Source organism: Pararge aegeria, chromosome Z, assembly GCF_905163445.1.
Source record: "Pararge aegeria chromosome Z, ilParAegt1.1, whole genome shotgun sequence".
Lineage (NCBI taxonomy): Eukaryota > Metazoa > Arthropoda > Insecta > Lepidoptera > Nymphalidae > Pararge > Pararge aegeria.
The window spans coordinates 21097718-21108986 of record NC_053208.1 but is presented as its reverse complement, the minus strand read 5'-3'; the positions used below and the strand labels follow the sequence as shown (position 1 = coordinate 21108986).

The 11269-nt window shown below is 35.6% G+C and overlaps 1 protein-coding gene across 1 annotated transcript; it reads left to right on the top strand.

Moving 5' to 3' along the window:
- Positions 1 to 6327: 6327 nt before the first annotated feature.
- Positions 6328 to 9591, top strand: LOC120636520 (succinate dehydrogenase cytochrome b560 subunit, mitochondrial-like). Its single transcript, XM_039908032.1, has 3 exons — positions 6328 to 6418; positions 6964 to 7205; positions 9235 to 9591. Exons 1-3 carry the CDS (start codon positions 6345 to 6347, stop codon positions 9519 to 9521), a joined length of 603 nt encoding a protein of 200 aa, XP_039763966.1. The 5' UTR covers positions 6328 to 6344; the 3' UTR covers positions 9522 to 9591.
- The last annotated feature ends 1678 nt before the right edge of the window (positions 9592 to 11269 follow it).

Below are 11269 nucleotides of genomic sequence, written 5' to 3'. Positions count from 1 at the left end.
TATTATAACTATTTATGCATATATATTTTTATAAAGATTTTAGCTATCCTAGTCATTAAAACATTAGTCGTTGTCGTAATAAATAAATAATAAATAAAAAAGCAATTTGTTTCTCATCACAAATATTTCAAATTTACATTGATTTTAAATTCTGTTTTATACAAAATAAGTCTTCTTGACCAGAATTAATTTTTATTACCGTGCATTTACTTAGCATAAGTTTCATGTTTTTCGTGTCACTATTTTTTATATGGTCATTTGATTTTATTATTATTATAACTTATAATTGCTATTATTATTGGATAGAAGCAAGCGTTACTTTGCGGATATCCATGATATATTATCAAAATTAAGCTTAATTTGCTATACTCCGCGAAAAGCAGGAGAATCTGTGTGGTGTACTTTATAATTTCTTCAATCCTTATACTCCACACCAAACAGATCTCCGGCAATATACCCTCTACGCACGTTTCGCTCCGAAACCGGAGCATCCTCAGGAGATGTTGACTTTACAATGAATAATTGTTAAGACAATTATTCATTTTAAAGTCAATTTATTGTGCTATTTGTCCAGCTAGATTAGTAGGTAGCTTTCCAGGATTCTCGTTGCGAGGCTTTCTGAACCCAGTCTGTCGCGGCTATCCTGCAGATGTCGTCTGCCCATTTAGATTTGGTCTGCCTCGTTTTCTCGTTATCGTTGTCGTAATATGTTTATTTAATTACTATATAAAGACACATGATAGACTGTCAGCCAAGATCCACCCAAGAATAAGGAATTTGCGACGCAGCTACCGTGTGTCACACGAACCGTTTAGAGACTTTTTTTCTTTTTAATTACTTAAAATCTTATAAACACACGAACATTCTCATAAACACATGAAATTTGGGTTTCATTTTATATACATTTACAGCTCAGTGTTTCCAGCCATATTAATACATTTTCAAAAAGCAAATCCACACCGATGTCGCAATACTTTCCGCATATTGATTCATGTGTGATATTAGTACGATTTGGCAATGATGCCACCGGCCACGCCTGAGGGCTCAAATTTCACGAGCCCGAGTGTAGCCCAGGCTGGTAAAACACGCGAGTTGGAAATTGCACTTTGTAACGAGTGCTACATAGTGCTTTATGCGTAGTATAACACCTACGTGGTAAATATCGTATTGGCGCTGCCCAATGCTTTTGCTCTTTTTATACGCTTTATATTAGTTTCACTCGTTATTTATATTTTGAGCGTGTTTACCGTCGTAACGGGGAAGCGAAAAAGGATAGAATTGAACATGCAGCACCTTACAATGACACAAGTGAAGTGAAATTAAATAATTCAATTAACCTACCTAGTTTAACTACGACAATAGACACATCGCCATCTAGCCCCAAAGTAAGCATAGCTTGTGTTATGGGTACTCAGATAGCTGATTAATATTGTTTATGAATATAATACACAGAAATACTTAAAATATACATATAAAGACACTGAAAAACATTAATGTTCGTCACACAAACATTTTTCCAGTTGTGGCAATCGAAGCCACGGCCTTGGACGCAGAAAGCAGGGTCGCTGCCCACTGCGCTAATCGGCTGTCCATGGTTATTTTGAACGCCTAACGGACAGACTGGCGGATGCAGTGAGATAAAGAATGTTTTCTGCGGTGCCTATACTTGAGAAAGTGAGCTAAAATGCAAAATTGAAAGCAAATATAAAATAAAAAGTCAAAATACTAAATCTAAGAATTAATATTGATAATCAATACTTTTATACAAACATGTATGCCCTATATTTTATCACTTAGGCGATGGAATTCTTGAAAACTTACGCAAATTATAAAAACACGTACTCTATTTTAAATCGAAACACGAAATACCAATTTCGTGTGAAACACGTTCATCTTATTTTTTTTAACCAGATTAACAAAGACCAAGTTTCATGAATTACAGACTTTTAAACAAACCTTCTTCCTCGATTTCACACACGGGTAGGAATAACCTACTGGTAAAAAAGTTCTTAGTTTACCTCGTTACGTTCGTAGGTACTCGGAGTAAGTCAAGTCAATTTTATAGTAACAGAAGTTATATAAATATTATTGCGAAAAAGTTCACGTTTGTCAAAAACATTGCTTCACTAAAAATAAATTATTCCGTCTACTTTAGTTTGCATGTTGTTTTCTCTCTTATCTTTCATATAAAGAAATAAGCCTTTGACGCGTCCTAAAAATCCATCCAAAAGTAAAAATCCACTCTCAGTTACTCTTGTTATTTTTATGTGATTATAATTAACATGTAACGCTTCATAATTGCGTGTGATAAGCCTATATTAATGTAGCATTTCTTAATTGATTTTTTTAAAATACATTCGGAACTGATCTGGGAAATAAACATATAACCTCATGACCCGTAGTCAATCGTCAACACTAAACCACTGAGGCTTCTTTCAACACAATATGATGCATAATTTTAGCGATCGGTGCAACTGAGGGCGGGATGGTGAGGGAGTCACCCTTTTGCTTATTAATCACAGGGATAATCCTCACCTGCCCTGCTGTTCGGCCGGCAGAAAAACGTAGGTACACTCATTAAATATTCTAGACTGTTGCCAAAACGAACAATCGGTTCGGTGTTATAAATCCATTAGGAGTCTGTACTTTGCGGTGGTATATTTTTAAATTCATTATTTTGAACATCATATATTATACACAAAGTGTGGTAAAGTAGTATGTTTCAAAAAATACATAATAGTTATTATTAATAAGATCATTTATAAATAACCCTGCAGAAACATGCGATGATCAAACAACTTAATATCTTAGAATCATCCAAATTTATATTTACATTAATTAAATTATATTTTGAAATTCATTTTATAATGTAATTGATTAAATAATTGGTGCATAGGGGTCTTAACCAGGGCAGGCATAAAGCAGGAAGATTGCAAAAAATTGAAAGAGTCTTTCTAATCTATTCTACAAGAGTTGTATGAAATTTTTAGGGTAGTCAGTACATTTGTGCATATATAAATTGACGCCAGTGGTCTATACCATTAATATAAATAAGAACGAATTTAGTTAAGAATTTAGTTGCTATAATACATGATTCAATTCTACAGTCGCGCTATTTCAATCCCGTCGGATTAAAAAGGGCGTATTTTTCGCCACTGTTGTCTACTGTTTGGTTTGTTTTATTTCATATTCCTACCATGTACAAAGACTTCCTTTGTTTCATTTTCCGCCACGTGGATAGCAGTTCGTGACTTTTTGCTCCACTATTCACATTCGAATTCATGTATTGAATATTACTAACCAGGTTCGATATAATTACATGTCATGAAGGCATCCTACCAGAGGACGGGTTAACAGTTGCATGATAGGGTGCATACAAAAAAAATAATACATAAACTTAATGTATAACCAATATGTATGAAAACATATCCACGTACGTATATAAAGATTTGCTATTATAATGCGTGCGTGCGTTGAGTTCCTCAAATGTACCAAATCTTAATGGGATCGAGTTATAGAGAACTCTCAGGCATTCAGGTTTCCATACAATGTTTTATACTTCATCATCATATCAACCGATTACCGGCCCACTACAGAGCACGGGTCTCCTCCTACAAAGAGAAGGGATTAAGGCCGTAGTCCACCACACCGGCTCAGTGCGGATTGGTGGACTACACACACCTTCGAGAATCCAGAACTCTCAGACATGCAGGTAACCTCACGATGTTTTCTCTTCACCGTTGAAACAAATAATATTTTGATTACTTAAAAGGTATGTGTCTTTACTTAAAAGTTAGAGGTGCGAACTGGGATTCGAACTCGGCCCCCAGAAAATGAAGTCGAGCTCCTACCCAATGCGCTATCACTGCGTTTAGTGTACCTACTCACTCAATTGTAAATCAGAATTATTTTTTGCGAAAAGATAAACATTAGAGAGTCCAACAAAGGTTTCATGTTTCATGTTGACGTTTAGGTTAATTAAAAGCTAATTACATCGTTACACAATCTATCAAATTACTTCGTTAATGAAGCAAAGTAAGAAAATATTTATTCTTTTTTCCATTGGTTACCTTACTGTTGATTCAATGTTGTTGAAATGTATTTACTTTTTTTTTTGGACAAACTGATATTTTTGAGTGTTCCGGACCATTTAGTCCCGATTTTCTAGCTTGCTTTACATGGGTGTAAAGTTTGAGTGGGCCGAATAATTATTTAAACCGTTCATAAGTGTCTTATTTTGTCCATTAAACACATCCTCTTTTATGATTATTAAAGCTGAAAATAGGCTCCAAAAAGCGCAACCACACTCAGTTCTCTGCCTTCTTCATCTGTCCACTCTTTTTAAGCCTTCGGTCCATCCTGCTGCACGCTCTCCTTTACATAACAATAATCATCATCATATCAACGCATTGCCTGCTCACTGTAGGGCACGGGTCTTCTCCCCACAATGAGAATCCAGGCCGTAGTCCACCACGCCGCCCCAATGTGGAATTGTCAGTTGTTGTTGTTGAATATAAATAAATAACACTAAACTCAAACATACTTGACGTTTCAAGTATCAAAAGTGCCCTCCTTGAAATCAATCAATTTAGAGTGGTGAATTTTTTTGAATTTCGAATTTTTTGAATTTAGATTATACGATAAGTTGACACTTTTTCTTACACGGCAACGGCAGGGAACACTCATTGATGCTATCGCGCTATTAGGATTAGTATTGGATATGTCTCTGGCCGGCTACATTCCATGTTTGTATTCTCGGATGCTAGGGTCAAATGAACGCTCCCGCACACACCCGCAGCGACCCCTGCCGACAGATTCCCAGTATCTATCGCCGCAGGTCCTACTCAAGCGAGCAGACGCCTATCATTTTAGAGCTGTCTGTATCATTCGGACTATACTGCTCGGACTGTGGCAAATCGGATGAGAGTCCACGTCATATTTCTCAACCATAGTTCAACATTACCAATTTGCTGCATATTATGATTTTGAGGAGTTACGTTTGAAGTTTTTGATGACTTTCCTGGCTCAGTGGTTAGCGCTGTGGTTTTAGGTTCGAGGTTCTGGGTTCGATTCCGGCCGGGTCAATTTGGGAATTTATTATTTCTAGGCGAAAAAGGCGTGCCGCCAAGCTATGATGCCGCGAGGAAATCGAGGGGTATTGGTTTAATATTACGCCATACCTCTTACAGGTGAGCATGTCACCAACTTGCGTTATAACTTACCACCACGTGAGATTGCAGTCAAGAGCTAACCTGTAGTTCAATAAAAAAAAACAATAACCATTTCCGAGGCACACGAAATATTCTTAGTGTATAAAAAATGAACTTTAGTGCCTTATTTTTAAAATATTTTTGCAAGTAAATTTATCTACTAATAGCAGTATTATTCAGTTTATAGACCGCCTGTTAACCAATATATACCTGCCACAAAATTACTGTTTAGCTCATTAATCGGACGTTTTAAGTATAGTCCATCCTGCGATAGTTACATACATTGATTTAATATGTTACTATTTTTGAGTTCTTTAATATCGTATTAAATTAATGGTTCATGCAATAGGCCCATCGCAGACATCTGTCAACTTTATTTTTTTATTATTTAGCAAATTTTTGAACTCTTTGAGTTACGTTACTTAATTAATTAAAGCAATAGTTAAATATCGATTGCCCTTACTACTGCTGTGCTGATTACATTTGAATTTTCATAAAAACATCATGCCATTGTAACGGGGACTCTCATCTTAACTGTTGATTGAACCCGGACGTAATTTTGTTTAAATACATTAAAAAGAAGAGAAAGAAGCTTTGTATATATGCTATAGGCTAGTGTGAAAACGCATCTTCAAATTCTGAAACGGCCAATAGCTGTAAAAGGAATTCTAGTTGTAAAGCTTCTACAGGTGTTTGTCTGTGAAATCGTTCGAGCCTGTTCATAGTTTTCGCTTAGGAGAACGCCCTTTAAAAGCGCTGCAAACTGCACGCTGCTAACTTTTTGAATATGTGTAAAGAGACTGCATTAAAATTTACATCCAACTTTCTTTCCTCACTTTCGAAGCTAAGTCTGCGATGTTGTGCAATATAAAATTTTAAATAATAATATTATTTGTACTTTATAAAGCCGGATTTAAATACTTATCTTTGTATCCTCTTTCCTCAAGAAAAAAACTATGAGTAAAGTAGTAAATGTATACTCATTGACAGCAGGAGCAATACTTAAAAATTCTAAAGCAGTTTTTAATCAATCAGTCGTTTTAATCAAAACGTCAGTCTAATTTAATGTCAAATATTTAGTTGCTTTTAGAACACCTATAATTAGATTAGAAATTAACCAAATATTAATTCGAAATGCTTAGCTTATTACTAAAATCCAGCTTCTTAAGAACGGACATGCAATTATTGAGAACTGTGAATACCAACTGGTAAGTACATCGGGTCGCAAAAATTAAGAGGTGGTGTTGTGAAAGCAGCGTGAATGGCCTTTATTAAAAAAGTGTCTCTCTCACGGTTCGCTGACTCCCTTAGAATTTTATTGCGTTTCTTGAATACCATACTAATTATGAGCGCTTCTCTGAAATAAATCTGTTTTTAAGTTACATATTTTAAATAGATTCTCGGAGTATTTCTACGTAGTGAAATCACAAACTAAAAAAATATATATATAAGAATAGTTATAGTAAACTATAGGCGAATAGACAATATCGACCTCACAACGAAAAAACACATCCTTGGTGGTTCTCAGATTCAGTGTATATCAGATGATTTTGCTCGACTGGTGCAAAATTTGTAGTGCCTCTTCAGATTATTTTTTCTGTTTTAACACTACAAGAGACAAATCTCTAGTGCTCCATACAATACGGTGGACGAAATTCTGTTGAGACGTTTGCAATCTGAAAGAGCTTGCTAGAAACTTTTAATATAAAAAAAAATTGTGTTATAGTTGTGAAATAAAAGTTTGTTCCAACAGCTGGTTTGTTCCATCAACATCGTTCATTCATGGCTCTTCTGTAAACAAAAATTCATGCGGGTGTGGCGGCAGTGTTCCTTCAGCAAAGGCCAAGCACCAGATAGAATACAAGTCTTACCAGCCCCTGGTATACACGTGTCACGACGCGAAGAACATGAAACTAAACCGGCCAATGTCTCCGCATTTAACTATATACGCGCCAACCCTGCCAGCTATGACTTCTATTGTACAACGTGCAACTGGTAAATGATACATAAAAAATATAACAACAATGCTTGAAAAAAAAAAAATTCGAACGGTCTTACCTTAACTCTAACTTGAAATGATTGTTTTCTACGTGCAAACTTTGTATCCTAACTTCGTGACCCATAGTTACCTTTCACGTGTGTACTGCTTTAGTATTGTAGTGCTTTATTTTCCATGCAGGTTTACTGTCCACTTTTAAAGGTTTGTCGTTTTACTTCTTTGTTTTTTGTTTGAAAGAAAGAAAGTTTGTTTTTGTCTGTAACCAACAGTCGGATTTGAAAAGTCTATTTGATTTCTCAGAAGGTTGTAGGCTTTTGAATATCTAGTAACGACCCTTTGGAGCCTCGTAAAAATGACGAAAACTTTACGCAAAAATTAAATAAGATCATTTTTGGGTGCCGCAACGCTTTGGTGCGAGGTAAATTATTTAGAGATTACAAGCTCATTAAAATTTACTGGGTGCAACCCCCAACGACATATATAATTAGGCGTTAAAGTCGACTTAATATGAATTGAATAGCCGACTTATGATCCCCTTTGTCAAATCCTCAGCTAGCTTACCGTCGCCGTCATTGACCTCGCTTAAGCATGGTTAGCAAAGCAATTCTCGATAATTAGCAGTAATTTACTAATTAGTAACAGAACACCGCGTCTTGTCTCATGACGTTTAATTGAACTGTTAAGTGAACCAAAGTTAGTTCATTTCAGTATTACGCTTATTTTCGTTACTTACATATTCTCATTTATAGTAGTTGTAGGCTGTAGCTTTTATAAATCTTTGATGTCTTTCAATAAATGACCCGTCTAAACCAACTATAACTTTTAATACCTTTTACTAGCTCCGGAGATGTTCAAGGTACTTTTACCACTACTACTTTTTCCACTAGAAATTTCGGTAATAAATATGAGATAAAAACAAACTCCTACACAAATTTGAAGGGAATTTAATATTGTTTCATTTTGTCTAACAGGTAGAATATTTTCTGTGCGATGTACCATTTAGAGCTCTTCCGCCTTTCATGTTACCCAATAAGGGTTTTACTCCCCACACTTTCCTAAAACTCTTGATTTCATATAGCAAATCCACATTTTTTGCCTAATTAGTCTGGGCTAAATTTTACTCGAAATTATAGTACTTACTTTCATGTTTATAGTAAAACCACAAAGAAAGAGTAAATTATTGATGTATTGAAATTAATAAAAGCTTCGCGCCATTTTCGTGAGTTACTAGTTTTGGTCGATTATCAATAATTTAATATATTCAGTTTAATTCGAAAGTAGAGCATTAGTAAATTTTACTCCGCCAGGAATAACGATCGCGAGTGAATAACCTATTTCGACCAAAATCTAGAGTTCATTTTTGAACTTCCCATAAAATACATATCCCCAGCAGTGGAAGTCAATCGACTGAAGTTTGTTGATGAAGTTTTGCGTTATTAAATAAAATAATTCCGGTATAAAAGAAAAAGAACGACGTTTTTGATGACCTTCCTGGTGAAGTAATTAAGCGGTGATGGCCCAGTGGGACTTCGACTACGCTTTCGGGGGGCGGGTTCGAATCACAGCATGCACTTCTAACTTTTCAAAGTTATATGCGTTTTGAGCAATTAAAATATTACTTGCTTCAACGGTGAAGGAAACATCGTGAGGAAACCTGCATTCTTGAGAGGTTCTCCATAATGTTCTCAGAGGTGTGTGAAGTCAACAAATCAGCACTGGGCCACCGTGGTGGACTGCAGCCTTAACCCCCTCTCATTGTGGGAGGAGACCCCTGCCCTCTAGTGGGGCGGTAATGGGTTGATATAAAAAAAAACAATAATTTTGAGCCGGAGTCCGCTATCTAAACTCGCCGCAACTTGGCAGGTTTCAGTATCTTATTTGTTATTGCACTGTAGTATCGTAAAAAAATACTCGCAGGAGTAAATGCAATGCTAATAACTGTAGAGGGCAGTGCTACAAATATATGGTAATTTTGGTTCAGGACAGTTTTGAAGATAGCAATATATTTATTTGTGTTTGTTCCAGGTATAGTTTTAGTTACATACGCTCTGCTAATGGCGTTTGGAAGCCTGTTTCTGTCAAACGGTGTAGAAACTTACGTATTAATTATTCAAAGCCTGGACCTTTCACGGCCGTCCATATTTTTAATTAAGATATGTTTGGGCGCGCCGTTTGTCTATCATTACTTCAACGGCATCCGTTTTTGTATGTGGAACGCTTGCAAATGGCTGAATATAAAGGAAGTCTACTCGACTGCGCGAATGAGCTTCATCGCCACGGCGGTCGTTACGACACTATTTGCTTTACTTTAAATAAAAATAAAATGATACAAGAATACCAGCAAGTCACACCTTACTAAATACTAAAATCTTGCTGCTAACTCAAATTCAAATTATAAATTCATTTATTTCAAGTAGGCCTAATTTATAAGCACTTTTGAAACGTCAAGCCAGTCTGTTTGTAGAGACTCTACCACCGGTTCGGAAGGCACATTCCACTGAGAAGAGCTGGCAAGAAACTCAGCAGATTGCTCTTTTCCAACATAATTTTAACGTCATCCGTATATCTTTAGCTTGTGATTTGAAGTCAAATTCTACGCAAACTCGGCACTCAATGTACGAAGAGTCTAAAATACCATAAGCCGGTTGTTATTTTTTTTTTGTCATCACCATCTCACTTTGTCTTTTTAAACTATTAAAGAATTAACCTGGTTTGAGCAATAATTTACACCCAGGCATTTTTGTCCTTAATACTATAATAGGACTTTTCTATAGGCTTACGTTTAATATAAACTTTGAACTTTTTCAGAGAAATCTCCAAAATGTCAAGTGGTTTTGTAAAATTGTATACAATAAAACATTACATCTATGAATATAAAATCAAAATTCAATATCGACTAGCTTTGCTTTGCTTTTGCTTTGCTTAATGGTCATTAATTAAAGCTGCGGCATTGCATCGACGTCATAATATTACTACAGTTTGATGTGTGTTCGAAATTTAATTATTATAGGCATCCGTTATCCCCATGTTATGTCTCACAGCCCGCTACGGGGGTGCGTCCCTCACTTTGGAAATCAATGAATAATACTCAACTCACTTTGTGCGTTGACTAATTGAAATACGCAGTACACAAAGCAACAAACATGATAATTAAAAAAAATAGGAATTTAAAATTTTCGAATACGACCCATGTCTGCTGCAATTGCAAAAAACGTGACTTGGACTTTTAAAAGTTGAAGTTTTTTTTAAATCTGAAACTATCTGTTTTTCCGGGCTTAATATCATCCTAAGTTCTTCCTTACATTAATCTGGCCATTGAAATTTATCTAAGCCTTTTTAGTGGGTAAAGAAAATATATGGTAGAGATTATGTAGAGTAAAAAAAAATAAGCCCACTTGTATAAAAGTTTATACCAAACATGAAATATTTTAAGAACATCTTTAACAATTATAAGACGAAGTATTTTCAGATCCTCCTTGCGCCACTTGGCCAATTAGAGAGGATTACTCCATTCTAAGTAGTCGGCAACAAGCTGAAAGCGGAAAAATGAGTGAACACAATCATACCAGTTGTTGTATAATAATTTTAATACTTTTTGACGATATTAAAAATATATTTTAGGTATGTCATGCTTTGTTATTATCGGAGTGTTTCATTGGAATATAAGTACTGTCTCGTTGTTCGGCCAAATTTTATCGCTGAACCAATACTGAATCGGAACTTTCACAGGCAAGTGTAGGACTTGGTTAGAAAACAACTAGGCTAGGCAAAATTTCATCGCCGGAATTATTAAAGCGGATTTAGTGAAACTTTTTCTATTAAGTGGAAAAGTTCTGAGCGTCTCTATATATATATAAAAGAGAATATGTATGTTCCGTCTAGGCTCCGAAACGGCTGGACCGATTTCAATGAAACTTTCAGAGAATCTCCGGATTGACCTGGCGAGTAATCCTGTAAAGTTTGGTGACGATCCGAGCACTCCTATTTTTGAACTATCAAACTGTCAAATACAGCTTTTATTTACTATGATGATATTCTATTGTTGGGCGTACATAGGTAG